We start from the raw sequence: 25,238 nt of genomic DNA on the forward strand, positions 1-25,238 counted from the left end.
TAAATCTCTAAATTAGTCTTCACCTGAGGGTTTTTAATTTGTTCACTTTATAATTTTTTAATTTGCATGACCAATTCATTGACCTCTGTCCTCTCTAATGTGTTAATATATGAACTCAAGGATATAAATTTCCCCCTGAGTAATGCTTTGGCTGCATACCATCACTGTCATTTTCTTCAATGAAATTACTAATTGTTTCTATTATTTGTTCTTTAACCAGTTTTGGAGAGTCATATTGTTTAATTTCTAATTAATTTTTAATTTACCTTTCCATGTAACCTTATTAATTATTATTTTCACTGCATTGTGATCTGAGAAGGTTGCATCTATTATGTCTGCTTTTTTGCACTTGTTTGCCATGTTTTTATGACCTAGTACACGGTCTATCTTTGTGAATATACCATGTGCTGCTGAAAAGATGGTGTATTCCTTTTTGTCCCTATTTATTTTTCTCCACGTATCTACTAACTCTAAATTGTCTAAGACTTCATTCACTCCTCTTAACTTTTTCTTACTTATATTTTTGGTTTGAATTATCTAGTTCTGATAGAGGAAGTTTCAGGTCTCTCACTAGTATAGTTTTTCTATTTATTTCATCCTTGAGCTACACTAGTTTCTCCTTTAGGAATTTGGATGCTATGGCATTTAGTGCATAAATGTTGAGTACTGATATTTCCTCATTGTCTATACTGCCTTTTATCAGAATGTAATTACCTTCCATATCCCTTTTAATCATATCTACTTTTACTTTGGCTTTGTCAGATATCATGATTGTGACTCCTGCCTTCTTTTTATCAGTTGATGCCCAATAGATTTGGCTCCATCATCTTACTTTTACACTAAGGGTGTTTACCTTCCTCATGTGTCTTTCTTATAGACAGCATATGGTAGGGTTTTGGTTTCTAATCCACTCAGCTATTTGCTTGTGCTTTATGCATGAGTTCATTCCATTCACATTCAGAGTTATGCTATGTATTTCCCAGCATTTTGTTTTCAATTCCTAATACTGCCTTTTCTTCTTTTACTATTTCCTTCTAAACCAATGTTTTGTTTTTAATGAATTCCCCTAATTTCCACTCTCATTTTACTTCCCTTTCTACCCCCCCCTTCTTATTCCCCTTCTATTTTCCTCATTGTATTCTTAAACTATCCCCTACCCCCTCCCTCACTTGTACTGCTTCCCTCCCCACCAAACTGTTTGATACACTTCTACTTCCCTATAGGGTGCAAATCCATTCTCTGCCCCAATGTATTTGCTTTTACTTCCCTTTTTGAGTCAATTTCAATGCACATAAGAGTTAAGTATTTCCTATCTCCAACCGGTTTACCCTTCCAGTTTATAGTTCTCCCCCCAACATGAGCTTCTTTGTAACATATAAGTTTACCCTCTTTTGTTTCTTTTCCCATTTCTTTTATTATTAACCTCCTTTTTATCTCTAGTTTTATATATATATATATATATATATATATATGTAAAGGATAATTTTGGCATTGTGACATAAAACTATATTAATTATTGGTCACTATGGATATCCAAATAACAAAAAAATTTACTCAAGTCAGTCTGGAAATTTATGGTGATTTAATTAATATAATGGGAAAAAATTTAAGATGAAGGGAGAAGGAAAGGGTATAGGATTTGAGGCTCTAGAAGGTAAGGTTTGGAGAGTAAAAGGGGAAAGAATCAGCCTGAACTCCAAGAGGGCTCAGCCAAGATGCCTGAACCTGAATTAGCTCAAGGGCAAACTCACTGCCAAAACCCAGACAAATAGCTGCCGCCACACCAAGATGTCAGAACCCTTAGCACACTGCCAGCCAGAGATGTCTCTCCAGGAAAAGAGAGTGAAGAGAGGAAGTCATGTGCCTTATATAGATGGTTTTATGTCACTTTCCTGCATCTCATTTGTACCAATGATAGCTTAGCTTGACTTAGGACAGTCCAGGGGTCTGTCCATTGTTTCTGCACATGTCTGTTGAAGGCCATTTTCTCAGATTCTTAATCCTTGAGTATAGTGCAGACATTCCTGACCTTGTTAAACTAAGTAGAGTGGAGAAATGAAGGCTTCCCAAGACTTGATTCTGTTAGACCAAGTATCTCCGTTATTACTAATCAAGAAATAGCTAAATCAGATCTTCTAAGGTATGGTTTGAGTAGGGTGGAGTAGTTTTAAAATTCACATATACATACATATATATGTATTTATGCATACATATATCTATATACATATTTATGTTTTGGCATTTCATCCTATACAATTTGTCACTGTTCCCTCTAAGTGTTATTCTTCTACCTACTCAGGCAATAATAACAATTTTTAAGAGTTACCAATGACCTCTTTTCTTACAGGGATACATATCGTTGTAACTTATTGGATCTCTTTAAAAAAAAAGGTTTGTTTTGTTTTGTTTTGTTTTTCTTTTTCCCTCTTTTTAATTTACTTTTGATGATTCTCTTGAGTTCTTATCTTGGACATGAAATTTTCTGTTCAGGTATGGTCTTTTCTTTACAAATGCTTGGAATTCTTCTGTTTTCTTAAACATTTCCCTGTAAGAATATAGTAAGTTTTGCTGGGTAGTTGATTCTTGGTTATAGAACTAGTTCCCTTGCTTTCTAGAATATCATATTCCGTGCCTTTTAGTCCTTCAGTGTAGATGCAGACAGATCCTGTCTTATCCTCACTGTGGTTCTGTGGTATCTGAATCACTTCTTCTTAGCAGCTTGTAATATTTTTTTCCTTGGTCTGATAGTTTTTGAATTTGACTATAACATTCCTCGGTATTTTCAGTTGGGGGTTAAGTAGAGGAGGTGATCTGTGGATTCTTTCATTCTCCACTTTTATCAGGGCAATTTTCTTGGATAATTTCTTGTAGTATGATGTCCAGCCTTTTTCTTTTGTCATGGTCTTCTGGTAGACCAATGATTCTGAAGTTGTCTCTCCTGGAACGATTTTCTAAATCTTCTGTTTTGTGAATGAGATGCTTCATATTTTCCTCAATTTTTTTTTCATTCTTTTGTTTTTATTTGATAATGTCCTGCTGCTTTGTGAAGTTACTTGCTCTTAATTGTTGTATTTTAATTCTTAAAGGCTGGATTTCATCCCTGGCTTTTTAGTTGTCCTTCTCCTTCTGGTCTGATTTTCTTTGTAGGTCATCTTTCATCTTCTTTGCCTCATCCTTTATCTCCTTTGCCTCATTTTCAAGCTGGTTAATTTTGGCTTTCAAGACACTATTTTCTCATTTTATTTCAAGTGCCTCTGTTTCCAGATGACTTATCTTGATTTTTAAGTTATTTTCCTAGTTGTCTTCAGCCTCTTTTAATTGTATTTTGAGTTCTTCCAAACCTGTATTCAATTCATTGGAGCTTCTGTGTTTTATCTTTTGTTACTTGATCCTCCTCTGTTACATTTTCTCTTTGTTCATTGCCTGGATAGAAGCAGTTGATCATAATTTTTTTTCTGTTGTTTGCTCATATTTTCCCCTTCTTTTCCTCCTGTAGTTGCCTGTAGTCTTGCTCCTTTCATTATGTGCTGGATCTGTGGATTTGAGCTTTTCTGTCAGCCTTCACCCTGGGAGCTTAATCAGAAAGGCTCTCAGAACAGTCTATGGGGTAGGGGTGTTGGGGATTGAGATTCCCTGCCCTCTTAAGGCTTGATAAGATTAAGTCAGGGAGGAGCTGTTTTTGCAGAGCTGGATGTGCCCTGAGGCAAAAACCCCAGAAAAAATTGGGAGGGGGTGGAATATGGAGTGTCTCATCTGTGATTGAGCTGCCTTCTCCATGGTCTTTCTTCAGCTTCCTCCTCACTGCGTGTTCAAAACCCTGAGCCTGGCACAATTTTACCCACAAGGTACTCCTTCCAGACTAGCACCCTTGCCCATCCAGAGATTCCAGCCACTGCTGGAGGCTTAGTACTGTAAGTGGTGGAGGGGTCCTGGAACCTTCCTTCTTCCTTCCCCTTAAACACTAGTGTTATCAAATTCAGGCTTTTGGGGTATATAACTTTTAAGTTGAGTTCAGCAGGATGGTTCCTTATCTCTGTCCTATTGTTAGATTTGGTTTTCAGTCTTCTAGGAGCATTTTGTTTTTAATTGATGAGGAAGGGGTTTCAGTGGTTTGAACTTTCACTGCCTCTTCACCGCCATCTTGACTCCCTTCTCATTCTTCTAGAAGGGAAGGACTTTTTATGTTAACATACACAGATATATGCAGATAATATAATTCATATAACCTTGATGATATGGTAAAGATTTAATAGCATATAAGGTTAATGCTAATAAAGAAACATCTAAATATATTTTCAGATATTGATCTTTCTTGAATGTATCTTTCAGAATGACCAAGTGATATCTGAAATAACTTCATAATAGAAATTATATTCCTTTATTTAGAACCCTGACTTTCTGCTTTAGAATCAATACTACGTGTTAGTTTCAAGTCATATGAGTGGTAAGGACCAAAGGGGTTAAAAAACTTGCCCATAGTACACAGCTAGAAAGTGTCTTGGGCTGGCTTTGAACCCAGGACCTCACATTCTAGATCTGGCTCTCATTCCACTGAGCCCCATAGTAATATTTCAAGGATCCATAATTTCATTAGTGTATATATTCTTTCTATCAGCACAGAGATATGCTTTAATTGTCTTTATGAATTTCTGTCAAAACACATATATTAAACAAACGTAAGGTCAGAGATGTGCAAAGTACAAGGAACATATAATCTCACCTATTCATTTTAAAGATGAAGAAACTAAGAAACAAGAAGATTAAATAATTTGCAAGAATTAATGCTTTATCCAGTTATAGAGAGGGAGAGGCGGGAGGAAGACTAAGCCATTTTTTACCTGAATTCTATTTAACATGAGAAGAATTAGAACAATAATAAAATAAATATATTATGTAGTGAATTCAATATAAATTTATGGTCATTTTTCTTATATACTTTTCATCTTATTTCTTCTGTTTCAAAATATTTTAAAGATAGATAATGAATGTCTTTTCTTTTTTTCCTTTTTGGCTTATACATTCTGACCTGGGAATTGTTCTTAATGACTCTTGGAACAAGGTCAGAACAGGGGAGTATAGAAAAAAGAAGCTATTGGTAAATTATAATTTTGTCAAAGGAGGAGGGAAAACTGGATTCAGAAATAATGGTTTCATGACCTTAAAAAAGTGAAAAAAGTCAACAAAAGTTATCAAAAGAAAATAAAAACAGTTTTCACTACTTTGAGTTGCAGGGAGAAGCTAAGTGTAAGATATATTCTAGAATGCAATTTTTGTCTACCTAAATCTGTGAATCAGAATTAATAGTGATTCTTGCTTTCTGAATTATAACAAATAATAAAATCATGATGATTCAAATATCTCATTATTCATCTTTGGAGAAGAGATATCACCACCAATTCTAATGGTTGCTGAAGTCTTTTATTTTCTTGAAATATATTCATCCCAAATGCAGAAATCACTGTGTTATCTGACAATAGAAAAAAAATACTTCTACATAAGCCTTCTAAAAAATCTGCCTCAATGAGCAGGAATAATGCTAGGTTTATGGTACTCTGTTTAATAATATATGGCTATGGATTAAAAAAAAACACTAAAGACCTTTAAATGTGACTAAAATGATCCATTTCCCTATATCTCTGATGTTGATGCTCATATTAAATGTTAATATCTAAGCAGAACTTGTGGCAATCACCTCTGTTAATGATAGGAAAAATCTCAAGCACTAATGAAAAATAAATTGAATATAGAAAATATTGTAATGAAGTTGATTGATTTCTGTCCAATCTCATTTCCTTTGTTTTTATTTACGTAGAAAACTCCACGTTTGGAAATACTTTATATTGATATAGACCAGTAAGAATTAAATAAAAAAAGATATAGACAACTAAATTATTGTGAAAATATATATATATTGGGTTGAAAATTAATGTTTTATGTATTCAGAATATATTATAAACATATAAAGAATGTAACCTTTATGAATGATGAAAAGATATCAGAGAAAGGAATGAAGCTTCCTTGCTCTCCTAACACCTACAAATGATAAAAACAACTCCAAGGAAGTGATGTTAAAAGCAGGAAAAACAACAGCAATTGGGAGAGAAGCTGAACATCCGAGAATAAATGGAGAGGAAGGTTTCTGTCTTCTCTCACCTTGGGCCCACTGCCAAAGGTCCTGGCATCAGGACCAAAGCAAACAGCATGAAATCACCAAGGCAGCCCATGGTGACAGGATCAACTACTGCAGAAGACCCTGGGAGTAATAATGTTGGGTATATAGCCTTGGCTCCAGAGATGTCTGTTGGTTCACAGCTAGGGATTGAAGGTGCAGACACCAGAGAGTCTATGGGCACCAGGTTCTTTTAAAGCCTCACTGCTAACAAAGGACTTTGGAAGCCTGTGGAATACAGACAAGAAGCCTGATCTATCCTGGGCAACAGCAGTAAGAGAAGACTGAGGAAGAAACATGTTCCAGTAAGGGTTGTTGCTGAGGGAGTTGGGCCCTGTTAGTTATGGTCACTTCAAGGAGAATGGAGTCCCTGGTTGCTGCCATTGCAGGGAGGTGGAATGTGTATGAGTGAGAAAATCCAGAGACTTTTGGAAGGAAAGTCTTTGTTCTTGACTTGAGGGAGGGAAGACTTCATTCTCTCTCTCTCAATCTCTCTCCACACACCCCCTTTATTACAACTGTCTGCCCGCAATTACAAGGCCAGAATTGCCCTTGAGTTATGGTTGGAGTACCTGAGGTCCATCATAAACTGTGGCTTGACTGCAGGACTCAGGATTACATTAGATTTTGGACTATAAAAACTTGAATAACTAAATATATCCTATGGGGAAAAAAACATAAAAACAAAAAATCCTGAAACCTAAGAATCCTAGGACTCCAGGAAAAAGCCAATAATGGAGTTTATTGGCCTGGGTACTAAAATTAAAAAAAAAAGAAAGAAATGAAAAGAGCAAACAAAGGAGAAAAACCCCAACTATTTATAGCTATTATGGGGACAAAGAAGACCTCATTTCAAACTCATAGGACAATGAAGTAAAAAAACAAAAACTTCAAAAACAATAAGAAACACAAGCAACGGGCAGAGCCTCATAGAGAGCTTTTGGAAGACTCTAAAAAGACCTCAAATAGGAAACAAGTAAGGTTGAGGAAACAGAAAAAAAATAAGTGATGCAAAAATATCAAGAAAATTATGGGAGATAAATCACCAAAATGAAAAAGGACTTCCAGAAACTCACAGAATAAAATAATTTATTGAGAACTAGAATTAGACAACAGGAAGGTAGCAATTTCCTAAGACAACAAGAACCAATAAAGCAAAAGCAAAATAATTAAGTAATAAAAGAGAATATGAAACTACTCATTACAAAAATAACTGACTTGCCAAATAGATCCAAGAGAGAACATAAAGGAATAGTTGGACTTCTGGAAAATTATGATAAAAAATGGTAACATACTCCAAGAAATCATATGAAAAAAGCCATAGAAATTCTAGAATAAGAGAGTAAAATAGAATTTGAAAGAATCCATTGATCACTACTCAAAGAAGAAAATGCACAGGAACATCATATCTAACTTCCTCCCCCCTCCAAGATTAAGGAGAAAATGTTACAAGGAACAACACCAAAATAAATACTGTGGAGCTACAATCAAAATAACATAAAATTTAGCAGCTGCAACTTTAAAAAAATATATGTAGCAAGGAACACAATATTTTGTTGAGCAAAAGGCCTGGGTTACAACCAAGAATAACACATACAGCAAAGATACACATAACTTTACAGGGTAAAAAATGGATATTTAATGAACTAAAGGAGTTTCAACTCTTCTGGGGAAAAACCCAGTACTTGGTAAATAAAAATTCATGTATGAGAAACATAAAAATGTAATGATGAAAGACTAACCACAAGAGACTCAATAAGTCAAATTGTGTGATTCCTGTGTGAGAAAATGTCATCTCTGGCTTCTGGGAATGACATCATTACCTGGGTATTTTGAAGGGGAATGTATGGATGGAAGCCTTTAGATCAAGGTGAATGCAATGTAATGAACTTAAATGGTAATGGAGTAGACCAGGAAGATATAGGGTGGAACTCCTATCTCTTATGTGGGAGGAATGAGTTGAGAAACTGCCCTGGAAAAGGGGAATAGGGGGTAAAGGGCTAGTAGTATGGAACCCTTACTCTCATAAGACTGGGGATAAAGAGACAACAACATGCTCAATTAGAAGGATAAAAATATCCTCAACATACAGAGAATAAGAAGGGAAGGAGGATAGGAAAAGGGTGGGCCTGGGAGTCCCCTTCAGGGCCTGAGGGACTATGAGAAGGAAGGGTATATTAAAAGAAAGGAAGACAACAGGATAAGAAAAGCAAGGTATATGAAGAAGGGAGGACATATGAAGAGATAGCGTGATAAAGTGTGGGAATATGGGAGGGACTCAGTACAAGCTAGGAGAGGGATATTCAGAATCAAACTGATATCAAAAAAGTAGGAAAGCATAGTTTTTGAGGGGATAAGGAAGGAATTTTTGGTAAGATGGACAAAATAAGAATTAAAAGGAAAGGGGAAGGGACAAGGGAGGGATCTTTGGGAAAGTGGCCCAATTTCGAACCAGGAGGACAAGGGAAGAAAATAAAGGAGAATTTTTGGGAAGGGTACAAATTGAAGAGGCACTGGTCAAAGGAAATTGGAAATCTGAGGAGGGACATAGCAGAAAGAAATGTGACAGCAGTGAGGAGGAACCGAATGGTTGGAAATACATAGCTATTATCTATGACATTATGTGTAAATGGGATGAGTTGAACTGTGGAATGAAAATAGGTAGCAGAATGTACCAGAAACTAGGATCTGACAATGTAGGGTTTACAAGAAAACCAAAGAAAATGAGAAACATACATAATGTGAAAGTCAGAGGCTGGAGCAATATATATTATGCCTCATCTGATCTAGAGAAGGAATTGATAGTAGTCATGATCTCCAAAATAGGTGGGGCTAAAATGAATAAATTAGAAGGGATGAACAGGGTAACTATCTTATGCTGGGGAGTAATAAGGAAAATGAAGCATTATCAGTATTCGACATGTGTTATAGTATCCATATTTTTAAAGGAAGAACTAAATGATTTACAAATAGAAATAAATAACAAAATAATAATATTGTGTAACTTTAATTTTTCCCTCTCAGAACAAGATAAACATAAAAATAAATTAAAAAAGAAGTTAGGATGATGTAAAGAATCTTAAATAACTTTAATATGGTATGTATGTGGAGAGAAAGAATTGAAAGGAAATAGCAGGAAGTGTATATCCTACTCAGTGGTACATGGCACCTTTACAAAAATTGATCCTATATTAGGACACAAAAGCAGAATAGTTAAATGTAGAAACACAGAAATATTAAATGCTTCCTTTTCATACCATAATACAGTAAAATTGCATTGAATAAGTTCCCATGGAAACAACAAGAAAATCAATTGGAAATTAAATATCTTAAACTTAAAGAATGAATGGGTTAAAGAAGAAATTACTGAAACAATAATTCCTTTAAAGAGGATGATAATGAAGACACTATATCTAAGTCTGTGAGACTGAAAAAATGTCATTATTTAGAGGAAAATATATATATCTAAACGATTATGTAATAAAATAGAGAAAGAAAAGATAAAGGAATTAGGAGTGCAATTTTTAAAAACTAGGAAAATGACAAAATAAAAATACCCAAATAAACACCAAATTAGAAATCCTAAAAACTAAAGATAATACTAAAAAAATTGAATGTAAGAAAACCATTGAGTTAATAAATAAATCTAGAAGATAGTTTTATATTAAAAAATCAACAAAATTGATAAAATATTGGTTAATCTATTTTTAAAAAGAGAAAGATGAAATAACTAGCATTAATGATGAAAAGTGAATGAAGATGAAATTAAAACAAGTATTAGAAGACATAAACTATTTTTTTCATTTGTTCTTTTATATAATTTTAACACTATTGGGTAGTTTAATATTGGATCCTTGACCCTATTGTTTTCTTTGATGCTCTATTAATGCAAGGAACCCATTGGGCTCTCACATTTCTCCACACACCTGCATGGTTTCTGGTTGGAAAACAATGGTTTAGAGAGCATATTCTGCTGAAGTCTTGCTTTAGGGAGGTAATTCTACACTCCTGAAAGATGGCAGCAATGGAGCAAAAGTTTCACTGGGTATGGACTGGAAAGACAGTTTTCTAAAGAATTTATTGCTAGAAACAGATTGTATCTGCTGCCAAAGGATCAATCTACCTAAATCTACCTAAACATGTTATCTGAGAACCAGACTAGTGTTGATATGGGTAAAATGAAGGGAAAAAAGGTAGGGAAAGTGTCAATTTTAGTTTTACTCCACCCTTCTTAGTCTATAGAATTCTAGCAACCAGGAATGTGTACACCCCCACTTAAGGATTAAGTGTGGGGAAAGAAGGCCTATGGCCAGCATGTGCTAGCAAGTGACAAATCAGAAACAACTGACTTACCCCCTGAGCTTTCCTAAGCCAAGCTTAAGCCACCATTGGCACATGTGAGACATAGGAAGTGATATAAAGAACTGCCTTTATATTTCAAGTCACTTCCAATGACAAAAATATCTTAAATATTTTTGGAGCAATTTTGACCCAGAGGGAAAAATTGGAGCTAGGGACACTCAGGGAGTTTTTGAAGCAGGCTGGGGTGGGGGGAAGAGGGAAAGAGAGACTGGGGTTTTTCTGGACCCCTGCCAGTTGCTTTAGTCAATCCCCTGCTGGGTCTTAACCAGGCAGGCTTGAAGGGGATTAGGGTAAGGCTCCTGGGCTTGGTATAGGAACCCTTGTTAAGGCAGAGGAGCCGGCAATGTTTGAAACTGATTAGTAGTAGGGGAAAGGATTCCTCACTGAGCTTTTATAGTTTTTTTTTGTTTGTTTGTTTGGTTTTGTTTTGTTTTTTGTGGGAAATTTTTGTTTGTTTGTTTATTTGTTTTACTTCCCTGTTGAAGACTTGAGGCAAAGCAGCAAGCTGAGAAGATTTGTAGGTTCAGGCCCTTCTGGGTCGCCAAATAAATGTTGATATGGGAAAAATGGAGGGTAAAAAAGGTAGTGAAAGGAAGGTACAGGTCCCCCCCTGAGCCTCGTAGCCTGATAATGAAATTGACAAGACTTTTCCTTCTAGCCTATAATTATGCTAGGGATTTAAATTAAAATTTACCCAGACTTCATGGATCTTTAGATAGGTTTATTTTTGATGTGAAAATAAAGGTCTGGAAAGTGAAAGAAAATTGATCTCCCGCAGGTATGTAAGGACCAAAGGTTTTTACCCAGAGCAAGCTTCTTCTCTAGAAAAGGTGCCAAAATGGCTGCTTCTCCCTTCTTTTTATATCTTCTCAGATACCTTCCACAAAGCAAGTGGGAGGTGTCTGAGGAAGCTGGGGTAGAGGGTCCTGGGAGATGTAGTCTCTTGGAGTTAAGAGCCATTTTAAAATGCACACTAGTTAAGTTGATCAAATTAAATGTTGATAGAAACATGGAGAAACAGAACTTATAGTGCTAGAGTAGCTGTAATTGTCATTTTCTAGAAAATAAGAGGGAAATATACATTAAAAACTGTGAAATGGTTCATGCTCATCAACTTAGGAATCCCATTACTAGAGTTAGGCCCTAAGGACATTATTGAAATAGTAAAATAATAAAATAGTAAAAAACTATGTATGCATATATATATATGTATATATATATAATAAAACAAGTTCTACTGATAGTCAATATAATATTACTATTGATGAATTATGGAGCTAAATTGACAATTCTGTCTGTAGAAGTGTTGCATTGTCCCTATTTTAATTCTGAAGTAATGCTAAAGTATCATTGGAGTGAAAGTGGAGAGGATGGCTGTATAATCTGGATGCAATTCATCAAAAAAATAGATATTAATCTTTAACATTTTATTAAAAGAATAAGGTTTTTTTTAAAAATTAAGTCATTAAAAGTAAAACTAGAGAAATGCATTAACCTGTCTTTTTATTTCCAAATGAAACACTTTCCAAAATATTAATTATAACAGAAAAATAAATTAAAATAACACTAAGGGTTTCATTTCTAAAAATTGATAAAGCTGACAAGTTAGCACTACAGGGACTTTTAGAAGAAAGGAAGATTAAATATACGTTTCATTGGAACTTTAGGTTGATTCAAAATTTCTGTCTTTTAATTTTGAATTATTCAAGAAAATAATTAAACTATATGATAAAAATTCAACCTTTGTCCAAGTGATCTCACCATAAGGGTCCAGCATTCCTAAAAATATTTATAGCAGTATTTGTTATGATAGCAAAGTCCTAGGAAAAAATTTGCCTATTCTTTTGAAAATTGATTAATCAATTATACTATCTGAATATAATTAATATTTTAATGAATTATGAGTGTCAAGTCAACTAGAATTTATTGATCACTTATGTGTCAATCACAGTATTAATCAGGTAGAGATACAAAAATGTCTTTCTTAAAATAAAGCATGAATTATAAGTTTAATGACCTCACATTCTAATGGAGAGACAACATGCAAAAATTATGTACATACAATACTATATACAAATACTGTGTAAAATGTGAGAAATACAGAGAAATCTTGCAACATTTATAGGAATATATATAGTAAAACAAGTAAATTAGAAGAAAAGAAAACCAAACTAAGTGAAATATTCATGATACTTAAAAAAAGAGATAATAAAATATCCTTATGAGGGAGAGATATACATTTTATATATATGTGTTCATTTTTTTTTGTCTTGACCAAATTTTATTAGTGAATATTTAATTAGGAAGAAAGTAGGAAAGGGACATATTTTTTAAATAACTGCCATAAAGCTAATAACCTTCAAAAATTCTATTCAATTATGATATCAAAACAATGTCACTATGTAATACTCATTTTGTTATAATTTTTAGTCCTTGAATATCTCTTTCATTATATCTTGGAACTTAAATGATTATTATTTAATTCATTAGATGTCTTTAAAAACAACTTCATTTAAGTTCTTTAATGTAGTCAATTGTTTATTTATACTTAATTAAAAAATTTAAACCATCATTTAGGGTTTTTATTGTTTTTAACATAAATATATTTAGAAAGTTTATTTTGGATCAGATACTATTTCCTTATGGAGTTGGAGGACAGTTGGTTAGAATCCTAATTATCATCTTGATTTTTTTGGACTGTCAACCATATCTGGATTGGGGAATTAGGTTAGGGAGAAAATATTCAATCTTCTCCAGAGAATTCTAAGATTCCTTGTATCTTTTTAAAGATATTTTATTTTTTCCCATTACATTAAAAACAAGTTTTTTAAAACTTTATTTTCTTTAAAAATTTGAGTCTTAAGTTCTCTTCCTTCTTCCTACTCTCCTTTCTTTATTCCTTCCCATCCCTTCCTTGAGATGTTGAACAATCTGGTATAGATTTTATATGTGCAATTATGTTAAGCATTTTTCATATCAGTCATATTATGGAAGAGATCTCAACCAAAAAGAAGAAAGGGAAATATAGTATTTCTTAGTCTGCTTCATATGCTATCAGTTCTTTCTTAGAGGGCAGATGACTTCTGTCATAATGAGACTGAGATTATCTTAGATCACTGCATTGATGAGAATAAATACGTCACTCACACTTGTTCATCAAAAAATATTTCTCTCACTATGTGCAAATTTTTTCTGGTTATGCTCATTTAATTTGGCCTCAGTTGATGTAAGTTCAGATTTTTTCAAAATTATCCTGCTGCTCATTTCTTATTCCCCTAAGTTTCCAATTTTTTTCACAACACAAAAAAACTGAAATAAATATATCTCTACAAACAAGTTCTTTTCCTTTTAAAAAAATCCATTTGTATATAGACCTAGTGTGGTGTTACTGTTGGAAAAAAAGGCATTCACAGTTTTAGAGCCCTTTGGGCAGAATCAGGATTTCTGGTTTTAATAAGTTCAATTTATTGTAATTCACTAATTCAGTTCTACACTTCTGTGTGGACCTCCAAGAAGTGCATGAGATATAAGTCAAGAAGTGGTTACTAAATACACAGATTACTAATTCATGGTTATTAATTTACTGCATAGGCAGAACACTTTGTAAAGCTATGTCTTCTTTGTGCCCAGGGAATATGCATTTCCTAGTGCCATAGAAACAATCAAGTTTGAGATTCAATGTTTGTGGTATATAGCAGTGGATCTGAAGTCAGAGGACTGAGTTCAGTCTCCTATTCACCAAGAGACCTAGGGCAAGGCATTGATTTTTCCTAGATCTTAATCTCTTTATAAATTAAAAAAGAACAATAACAACACCAGTTCTGAATCTATTATATTCTTTATCTTTGCTTATCAAAGACTTTTCCCATCTCCTATTTTCCTTCTCTTATGCTTGATAGGCCCTTACATATTCTTATGCTAGCTGAATCCTTTCTTTCCAAAGGAAGAAGAATGTGAATTTGTCAAGTAAACTAAAACTAACAATTGTCATTTTAAGAACAACTTTTTATAGCTCAATTCCTTTAAAGAACCTCACTCAATGGAACAAAGCAATTTAAATAAGTGTTCCATTTTTTCTTATGGGAAAGCCTTCCAATTTGCTTAGTGTGGTAGAGGCATGGAGAGAGAGAGGACTTGTAAGTCAAGATGCAAGAAACAAGCTGGGGACCTAACCTGACTGTCAAACAAGAGAAAGGTTCCAAAGGGAATGATCCCAGTAGTGGCAGTTGGGAGTTTCTGGTAACAGAGAGGAGAAGAAGCAGAAACTTGGCTTTTGAGTTGGTGGTCTCTTTGAGAGTTGAGCTGGCCAGGATACCCTGAGAGACTTTGAACTTTGTTTCTCTCTGGGGTTAAACTGAGAGACCTTGCTGACTTTGTGAAGAAGAAAAAAGAAGATTTTAAACAGCTGTTGTCCTCCATCTTTCTAACTATTTTAGAGTCACAGTTTGTGACTGAACTACTTTCTCAAACCCTCAAACAAATTCTCCCTCATTTTAGATTAGGGACCTCCTCATTCCTCTTACCTCAGTTCCCTATACTGTTATCCCAATAAACCCCTTGACTTGAAAAAGGAAAAGAAAAGAGTATTTTTTATAGTTTACTCAAGGGGGGAGGGAAGAAGCCAAAGACTTCAAGAAGAACTGGGAGGTGAGGGAGGCAGGAAGGAGAGGGTTGGAGAAGGGAGGGAGTGAAGGGGGGATGAGGTTAGAAAGATATACTGATCCATCAGCCATCAGTAGGGATCAGTAGACAAACCCCAGAGCATTCACCAAAGCAGTTCCCTGTGTACCAGCATCCCTGTGTCAGTATCCCTGTACTAGCATCCCTCAGCAATTCTCATTCCTACCTCCATTACAAACAAGCAGTTTTAGGTTCCTCTAGAAGTTCTTTAGTAAGCCAGAGTACATCCAGTTAGTTCAACCACAAACAGTTTCTTCAGTTTACATTCTCTATTTCATTAGCAAGTAGTTTAAAGTAAATTATTAAAATTATTGCAGGCACAATTATATTCAATTTTTTGCCCATGTCTACATATAAAGAATTTAAACTTCCGGTCAAGATGGCGGCTTAGAGAAAGCTAAAGTTCAGATCTCCTAAAACCCTTCCTTACCGATCTCAAACCGAATGCTCCTAGGGCACCGAAATTCAAAAGGATCAACAGCATAGACCCCGGGAGTCTTCCTCCTGGACCTGGCCCCCCTCAAAAGCCAGAACCCGAGACCACTTGGACCTAAGGGGTAGGCAGAAGGAAGGTCCTAGGACCCATCCCCCCAACCCAGAGCCCCGAGTCCGAGTCTAAGGCAGCAGAGGCAACCTCAGAGCCCCACAGCCTGCTATTCTGAAGGCCACATCCTGAAAACAACCTAACCCAGTCGAGGGGGCACCCAGACAGCAGGGAAACAGAGAGGGATGGGGGAGCTCAAAGCCCCCTGGGAGGAGCCCTCAGAGCTCCGGGAAGCAACGGCCCCTCCCCCTCAGAGAGCAGGGTCGTCTGGAACAACAGTAAACCTCAGGGCTAGCAAAAGGGCCTCGGGAGCCGGCTATTCTGAGGGCCGCTTCCTGAAAACAACCTGACCCAGTCGAGGGGGCACCCAGACAGCAGGGAAACAGAGAGAGAGGGGGGAGCTTGTAACCCCCTGGCTGGATCCTTCCATTGGAGTCTCATGAAAAAAGTCCCTGTCTCAAGGCATAATAAATTCAACCCAGAGAAAGCTAATCTCATTAGGAGCCCTCTGAGCTCCAGGAAGCCACGGCCCCTCCCCCCGCAGAGTGCAGGCACTGGCCAGCTAAGGCACAGGAACAAGGGCCAAGCTAGGCTTAGAGCATGGAAGTAAGGCAATGGAGAAGCATCAGGAGGGTGCCGAGGAGAGGAGGGCAGTAACAGGGACACACCAGCAACTCCTGCCTTCCCAGGAAGACAGAACAACAACTGCGTAGAACGGACAATCTGCCTAGGGCTAAATCCTCTGAACACCAGACAGAGATAAGAAAAGCTTGTCGCCCCCACTCAGAGATGGCAAACTACACTGAAGCACAAAAGTCCCAAAATTAAAAAAAAAAAAAAACAAGAAGGGGGCGAATTTGGACACATTTTATGGAGCAAAAATACAAAACACAGAGGAGATAGAAGAGGAAACAGAAGCAAATGCTCTGAAACTTTCCAAAGGAAATGGAAACTCTCCACAAACCCATGAAGAATTTGAATCTGAAATGATCAAAAAGATGGAAGCCTTCTGGGAGGAAAAGTGGGAAATAATGCAAAAGAAATTCACGCATCTACAAAACCAGTTTGACCAAACTGTAAAAGAAAACCAGGCTTTAAAGCAAGAACTAATAAAGCAAAGCCAAAAGAGCAAGAAATTAGAAGAGAACATAAAATATCTCACTGACAAAGTGAAAGATTTGGAAAACAGAGGGAGAAGAGATAATTTAAGAATAATTGGACTTCCAGAAAAGCCAGAAATAAACACCAAACTTGACATCGTAATACAAGAGAGAATCAAAGAAAATTGCCCAGATATTCTAGAACAAGGGGACAATACAGCCACTGACAGAGCTCACAGAACACCCTCTACACTAAACCCCCCAAAAACAAATCCCAAGAATGTAATTGCCAAATTCCAAAACTCTCAAACAGAAGAAAAAATCCTACAAGAAGCCAGAAAAAGACAACTTAGATATAAAGGAATGCCAATCAAGGTCACACAAGACGTTACAAGTTCTACTCTAAATGATCGTAAGGCATGGAACATGATCTTCAGAAAGGCAAGAGAGCTGGGTCTTCAACCAAGAATCAGCTACTCAGCAAAACTGACTATATACTTCCAAGGGAAAGTATGGGCATTCAACAAAATAGAAGATTTCCAACTTTTTGCAATGAAAAGACCAGAGCTCTGTGGAAAGTTTGATACCGAAAAACAAAGAGCATGGAATACCTGAAAAGTTAAATATGAAGGAAAGGGAAAAGGAGAAAAATGTTATTTTCTTCTTTTACTCAAACTCTCTTCTATAAGGATTACATTTATATCAATCTATGTATATACTAATATGTGGGGAAAATGTAATGTGTAAATAGGGGGAAAAGAAAGACCAAATAGAATAATCGTTCTCACACAAAGATTCACATGGGAAGGGGAGGGGAAGGAAACTCCTATAAGAAGGAGAGGAAGAGAGGGTTTTTTTTTACTTAAACCTTAATCTCAGGGAAATCAACTCTGAGAAGGAAAAACATCCAGATCCATTGGGATCTTGAATTCTATCTTACCCAACAAGGGTAGGGAGAAGGGAAAACCAAGGGGGGGATAGGGGGAGAGGGAAAACAAAAGGGGAGGGAAAGAGAGGGGGGGAAGGGGAGGGAACAAAAAGGGAGGGACTAAAAAGGGAAACATATCAAAGGGAGGGGACAAGGGGGACCAATTTAAAGTAAATCACTGGACTAAAAGGTAGAGCCGAAGAAGAAAAGGTTAGAACCAGGGAAGGATATCAAAATGCCAGGGAGTCCAAAAATGACAGTCATAACTTTGAATGTGAATGGGATGAACTCACCCATAAAACGTAGACAAATAGCAGAATGGATTAGAATCCAAAACCCTACCATATGTTGTCTTCAAGAAACACACATGAGGCGGGTTGACACCCACAAGGTCAGAATTAAAGGATGGAGTAAGACCATCTGGGCCTCAACTGACAGAAAGAGGCAGGAGTGGTAATCATGATATCTGATAAAGCCAAAGCAAAAATAGACCTGATCAAAAGGGATAGGGAAGGTAATTATATTTTGTTAAAAGGGACTTTAGATAATGAGGAAATATCACTAATCAACATGTATGCACCAAATAATATAGCACCCAAATTTCTAATGAAGAAACTAGGAGAATTGAAGGAAGAAATAGACAGTAAAATCATATTAGTGGGAGATTTCAACCAACCATTATCATATTTAGATAAACCAAAAAATAAATAAGAAAGAGGTAAAAGAAGTGAATGAAATCTTAGAAAAATTAGAATTAATAGACATATGGAGAAAAATAAATAGGGATAAAAAGGAATACACCTTCTTCTCAGCACCACATGGCACATTCACAAAAATTGACCATACATTAGGTCACAGAAATGTAGCACACAAATGCAGAAAAGCAGAAATAATAAATGCAGCCTTCTCAGATCACAAGGCAATAAAAATAGTGATCAGTAAAGGTACATGGAAAACCAAATCAAAAACTAATTGGAAATTAAACAATATGATACTCCAAAATCATTTAGTTAGAGAAGAAATCATAGAAACAATTAAAAATTTTATTGAGGAAAATGACAATGGCTAGACATCCTTTCAAACCTTTTGGGATGCAGCCCAAGTGGTAATCAGAGGTAAATTCATATCCCTGAGTGCATATATCAACAAACTAGGGAGAGCAGAGATCAATCAATTGGAAATGCAAATAAAAAAACTTGAAAGCAATCAAATTAAAAACCCCCAGCAGAAAACCAAACTAGAACTCCTAAAAATTAAGGGAGAAATTAGTAAAATAGAAAGTGATAGAATTATTGATTTAATAAATAAGACAAGAAGCTGGTACTTTGAAAAAACAAACAAAATAGACAAAGTACTGGTCAATCTAATTTAAAAAAGGAAGAAAGAAAAGCAAATTAAAAGATGAAAAGGGGGACAGCACCTCTGATGAAGAGGAAATTAAGGCAATCATTAGAAATTACTTTGCCCAATTATATGGTTATAAATACACCAATTTAGGTGATATGGATGAATATATACAAAAATACAAACTGCCTAGACTAACAGAAGAGGAAATAGAATTCTTAAATAATCCCATATCAGAAAATGAAATCCAACAAGCCATCAAAGAACTTCCTAAGAAAAAATCCCCAGGGCCTGATGGATTCACAAGTGAATTATATCAAACATTCAGAGAACAGTTAATCCCAATACTATACAAACTATTTGACATAATAAGCAAAGAGGGAGTTCTGCCAAACTCCTTTTACAACACAAACATGGTACTGATTCCAAAACCAGGCAGGTCAAAAACAGAGAAAGAAAACTATAGACCAATCTCCCTAATGAATATAGATACAAAAATCTTAAATAAGGATACTAGCAAAAAGACTCCAGCAAGTGATCAGAAGGATCATCCACCATGATCAAGTAGGATTTATACCAGGGATGCAGGGCTGGTTCAATATTAGGAAAACCATCCACACAATTGACCACATCAACAAACAAACCAACAAGAATCACATGATTATCTCAATAGATGCAGAAAAAGCCTTTGATAAAATACAACACCCATTCCTATTAAAAACACTAGAAAGCATAGGAATAGAAGGGTCATTCCTAAAAATAACAAACAGTATATATCTAAAACCATCAGCTAATATCATCTGCAATGGGGATAAACTAGATGCATTCCCAATAAGATCAGGAGTGAAACAAGGATGCCCATTATCACCTCTACTATTTGACACTGTACTGGAAACACTAACAGTAGCAATTAGAGAAGAAACATAAATTGAAGGCATCAAAATAGGCAACGAGGAGACCAAGTTATCACTCTTTGCAGATGACATGATGGTCTACTTAAAGAATCCTAGAGATTCAACCAAAAAGCTAATTGAAATAATCAACAACTTTAGCAAAATTTCAGAATACAAAATAAACCCACATAAGTTATCAGCTTTTCTATATATCTCCAACACAGCTCAGCAGCAAAAACTAGAAAGAGAAATCCCATTCAAAATCACCTTAGACAAAATAAAATACCTAGGAATCTATCTCCCAAGACAAACACAGGAACTATATGAACACAACTACAAAACACTCTCCACACAACTAAAACTAGACTTGAACAATTGGAAAAACATTAACTGCTCATGGATAGGATGAGCCAATATAATAATAATGACCATCCTACCCAAACTTATTTATCTATTTAGTGCCATACCCATTGAACTCCCAAAATATTTCTTTACTGATTTAGAAAAAAACCATAACAAAATTCATCTGGAATAACAAATGATCAAGGATATCCAGGGAAATAATGAAAAAAAACACATATGATGGGGGCCTTGCAGTCCCAGACCTTAAACTATATTACAAAGCAGCAGTCATCAAAATAATTTGGTACTGGCTAAGAAACAGAAAGGAAGATCAGTGGAATAGACTGGGGGAAAGCGACCTCAGGAAGACAGTACACAATAAACCCAAAGATCCCAGCTTTTAGGGCAAAAATCCACTATTTCATAAAAACTGCTGGGAAAATTGGAAGACAGTATGGGAGAGATTAGGAATAGATCAACACCTCACACCCTACACCAAGGTAAATTCAAAATGGGTGAATGACAAACATAAAGAAGGAAACCATAAGTAAGTTGTAAACACAGAATAGTATACATGTCAGACCTTTGGGAGGGGAAAGGCTTTAAAACCAAGCAAGACATAGAAAGAATCACAAAATGTAAAATAAATAATTTTGACTACATCAAATTAAAAAGCTTTTGTACAAACAAAACCAATGTAACTAAAACCAGAAGGGAAACAACAAATTGGGACAAAATCTTCATAGAAACTTCTGACAAAGGTTTAATTACTCAAATTTATAAAGAGCTAAATCAATTGTACAAAAAATCAAGCCATTTTCCAATTGATAAATGGGCAAGGGACATGGATAGGCAGTTCTCAGATAAAGAAATCAAAACTATTAATAAGCACATGAAGAAGTGTTCTAAATCTCTTATAATCAGAGAGATGCAAATCAAAACAACTCTGAGGTATCACCTCACACCAAGCAGACTGGCTAGCATGATAGCAAAGGAAAGTAATGAATGCTGGAGGGGATGTGGCAAATTAGGGACATTAATTCATTGCTAGTGGAGTTGTGAATTGATCCAACCATTCTGGAGGCAATTTGGAACTATGCCCAAAGGGCGACTAAAGAATGTCTACCCTTTTGATCCAGCCATAGCACTGCTGGGTCTGTACCCCAAAGAGATAATGGACAAAAAGACTTGTACAAAAATATTTATAGCTGCGCTCTTTGTGGTGGCCAAAAACTGGAAAACAAGGGTATGCCCATCAATTGGGGAATGGCTGAGCAAATTGTGGTATATGTTGGTGATGGAATACTATTGTGCTAAAAGGAATAATAAAGTGGAGGAATTCCATGGAGACTGGAACAACCTCCAGGAAGTGATGCAGAGGGAAAGGAGCAGAACCAGGAGAACATTGTACACAGAGACTAATACACTGTGGTATAATCAAATGTAATGGACTTCTCCATTAGTGGTGGTGTAATGTCCCTGAACAATCTGCAGGGATCTAGGAGAAAAAACTATTCATAAGCAAAGGATAAACTATGGGAGTGCAATCACTGAGGACAAGCAACTGCCTGACTACAGTGGTTGAGGGGACATGACAGAGGAGAGACTCTAAACGAAACTCTAATGCAAATATTGACAACATGGAAATGGGTTCGAATCAAGAACACATGTGACACCCAGTGGAATCATGCGTCGGCTATGGGGGTTGTGGGAGAGGAAAAGAAAATGATTTTTGTCTTTAATGTATAATGCTTGGAAATGATCAAATAAAATATCATTTAAAATAAAAAAAAGTTAAAAAAAAAGAATTTAAGTATCACTATTTTTAATAAATACCAAATGAGCCTAAATGTGAATGTTAATCTTGAGAAAATTCTAAACCTTCTTCCAGCTCAGTCAAAAGCAGGAGAGTCAATGACAGTTAATGCCAGTATGAACTCCCATAATCCTTCTCTCCTCAGAATTCTCTCCCAGGGTTTGCATCCAAATTATTCTCTTTTCCTCTTAAAGCCCAATTCATGAAATTTACTCTATTCCTTACCCACATTCCTACACATTCTTTATGACTGATTTATATGAGGACAAGACCAAGAACTACACAGGAAGATAAGTTTTTGACCCATGCTCCTAGAGGAAAAAAACATCAATAAGAAAAAGAAATTTATTGAAATATTGAATTCCTCAAAGATAATTAAAATATTCTAAATTCTTGAGTTAACTCTAAATTTGTTAGTCTTTTATCCAATTCCCTCAAAACTATTCTATAGTTAATGCCTCAATCTCATCTCAAACAAATTCAATGAAGATTTATTAAATACCTTCTGTGGAAAGGAAATAAGACTAATAGTTGGTGGGGGAAGGGGAAACTGTGAGTGGCAGTTGGGTCTTGTAACTAGCACTTCCTTCCTGCTGGGTTGGGACTTGCTTCCTGGTGTTAGAGGAAAGAGGAGCTTGTTCAGCCCAGTCTGGAGTGGCGTGCTCTTCTTGGTTCAGCTGGAAGACACAGGCTTCTGAAGTTTAGAATTGTTCTGGTTTGCTTTCTGTCTACTGCTAAGATTCTGAATTAGACAAAACTGGACTGATATAGAGTAGATGGGAGTGGGAAAACCCTCTGCCAGCCTCTGGGCCAGGCCTCAACTCTGAAGCTGAGGAAAGGACTCCAATTCCAACTGGTTATTAAACTTTATATTATTTGAATTCTCAGTCAGATAAGTGGACTATCTATTCTAGTCATAGAGGGAGCTGAACTTCAGTTCAGTCATTCCAGGACAAATAGTCCTTATAGGACCCCTGCTGCTTCCTCTCTTCCCTCCCTTGCTTCATTAAGCAATATTCCATCTCTCCCTCAACTCCTCCATACCCACATACAAACCTCCCAAAATCCCCCTGTTTTCCAATTCCCCATTTCCTTTCCCAATAAATATTACACTTCCAAATACAAAAACATACTGCACTCTAGCATAATATATAAAGAGCTTGCTTTGAAGTTAGGAAGCTTCCTTCTAATGCTCCATATGAGATATGTTAACTATATGACCTTAAACAAATCACTCACTCTCTGAATGTCTTCATTCTTCAAGACTCATATAGTCTACACTTATTTTTACCTACTTTTAGCATTTAGTATGTTAATTCATAGAAGGTTTTTTGTAAAAGTTGTTGATTGCCCAAATGAACTAATGGCCCTACTTCTCTTTTTCTTTTTTATACTTCCTTCATTCCTTCATTCTTTCCTTCCTTCCTTTCTTCCTCCCCCTCCTCTACCTCCTTTTCCTCCTCCTCCTTTATTTTCTCTTCCTCTTTTTCCTTTTCTCCCCCCAACTCCCAGCTTTCATGTTTCTTGCTTATTTGGAGATCATAGAACCTAATATTTTGAAATACACGCTTTGTAATTTATTGACTCATACTATTTATTCATTATTGCTTTTATAGAGAGAGAACACTTTTTGTTAGGTTTTTGTTATATGCTTGAGGCAACATAATCCTTTCATTTGTTCTTTAAGATCTAAGGGAATTGAGACATTTGTGGCATTCTAAAAAGCAATATAAGCCTATTTTTAAGTATATGAGTAATTATGAATGTGGAATCTAGATTGGAGTTAGAATACTGTAGTATTATATATGTCATTTGTTTTTTTTTTAAATCTTAAGCCCTGAAAAATATGACTTAAAAATTCTATCAAATTACATTATAAAAATACCTGTACATTTTCTGTATTGTAAAAGGGTTTTGATCTCATTTAAATTACCAGTAAATTTTCTTTTTTAATTGGTTAATATTTACAATAACTTTTCTTCTTTTTTTATTTTATGTTTTGTTAGATAAATACAACAGACCTAAGCTTCCTGCCACTTCCATTGATTACATGATCATAAAGAGCACCGGTTTCAATTTCACACTTAAGCAAACACAAGGTATATGACTTCCTCTTTATACATTGAAACTCTATAAGCTGGTATATTTTAGTGACTTTGAAATAGAAAATGTATGATGTCTTGCTAGTTATATGAATGTAAAGGTTAAGGTTGAAAAGTCCCTATAAAAAAGTTCTAGTAAAAGAAAGAAAAACAGAAGTTTCAACCCTTTTTTATTACATGAGTAGAACTTCATTTTCCATAGCACACACAAGTGGCATCATCTAGACCTTTTGAAACATTAAGTATGTGAATATCATAGCTAGGTGTTCAGTCATGGGTAAGATATAGCAGGAGAACAGATTTAGAAAAGAGGAATTAGCTACATTATAAGAAATTCTCTCTATAATAAATTGTCAGGCCTGCTGGAGACCACCTAGTTGGAGGTGGGGGTGGGGAGGTAATAATGCAGACAGACTCTGGAGGGCTAGGTGGTGACCAAGTTTAATGCATTGGAGTACTTGAATTATGGGGAAATTATGAAGGCTAAGGTATTATGCAAGCCTTTTTCAGGAACAATGATCATTAATGATTTACAAATGGAAACAATGGATGTAGATTCCCTTTGTGGCTCTAAGCAGTGTTTTCTATAGAATAATAAATCACATGTGTCAGCATATCAATGTATGACCCAATTGTGTATGTTATTCTCACAGAACTCTTGTATTATTATTTTTATGGCTGAACATCTAGTATTTGGTGTAGGGGAAAGTTTGTCTTTCTCATGCTGGGTAGCAGAGTATGTGCTTTGTGATTTCTAGTTGATGGCTCTGATTTTATTGGGTCCTGTTCTCACTACTGTGGGCTATAATAAATCATATATTTGGACACTATATGCAGGAACTGGATATTATTAGATAACAATATTCAGTTTAAATTAAAATCATTAATTAAGTCTTAAAATCAATTCACCATTTAATTTTAAAAATGCAAGAGGAATTCGTAAAAATGATTTAATTTG

At 35.5% G+C, this 25,238-nt stretch overlaps 1 protein-coding gene across 4 annotated transcripts in view; it reads left to right on the forward strand.

Annotated features, from left to right (window-relative positions):
* Positions 1 to 25,238, forward strand: part of CFAP47 (cilia and flagella associated protein 47) — an 886,918-nt gene that overhangs the window by 609,153 nt on the left and 252,527 nt on the right. For all 4 annotated transcript variants that reach the window (XM_016433371.2, XM_056826271.1, XM_007493353.3 and 1 more), the window contains one exon: positions 24,185 to 24,277. In XM_016433371.2, coding sequence (XP_016288857.2) covers positions 24,185 to 24,277 — 93 coding nt within the window. The remainder of the gene's footprint in view (positions 1 to 24,184; positions 24,278 to 25,238) is intronic.

This window comes from Monodelphis domestica, chromosome 4 (assembly GCF_027887165.1).
Source record: "Monodelphis domestica isolate mMonDom1 chromosome 4, mMonDom1.pri, whole genome shotgun sequence".
Taxonomy (NCBI): domain Eukaryota; kingdom Metazoa; phylum Chordata; class Mammalia; order Didelphimorphia; family Didelphidae; genus Monodelphis; species Monodelphis domestica.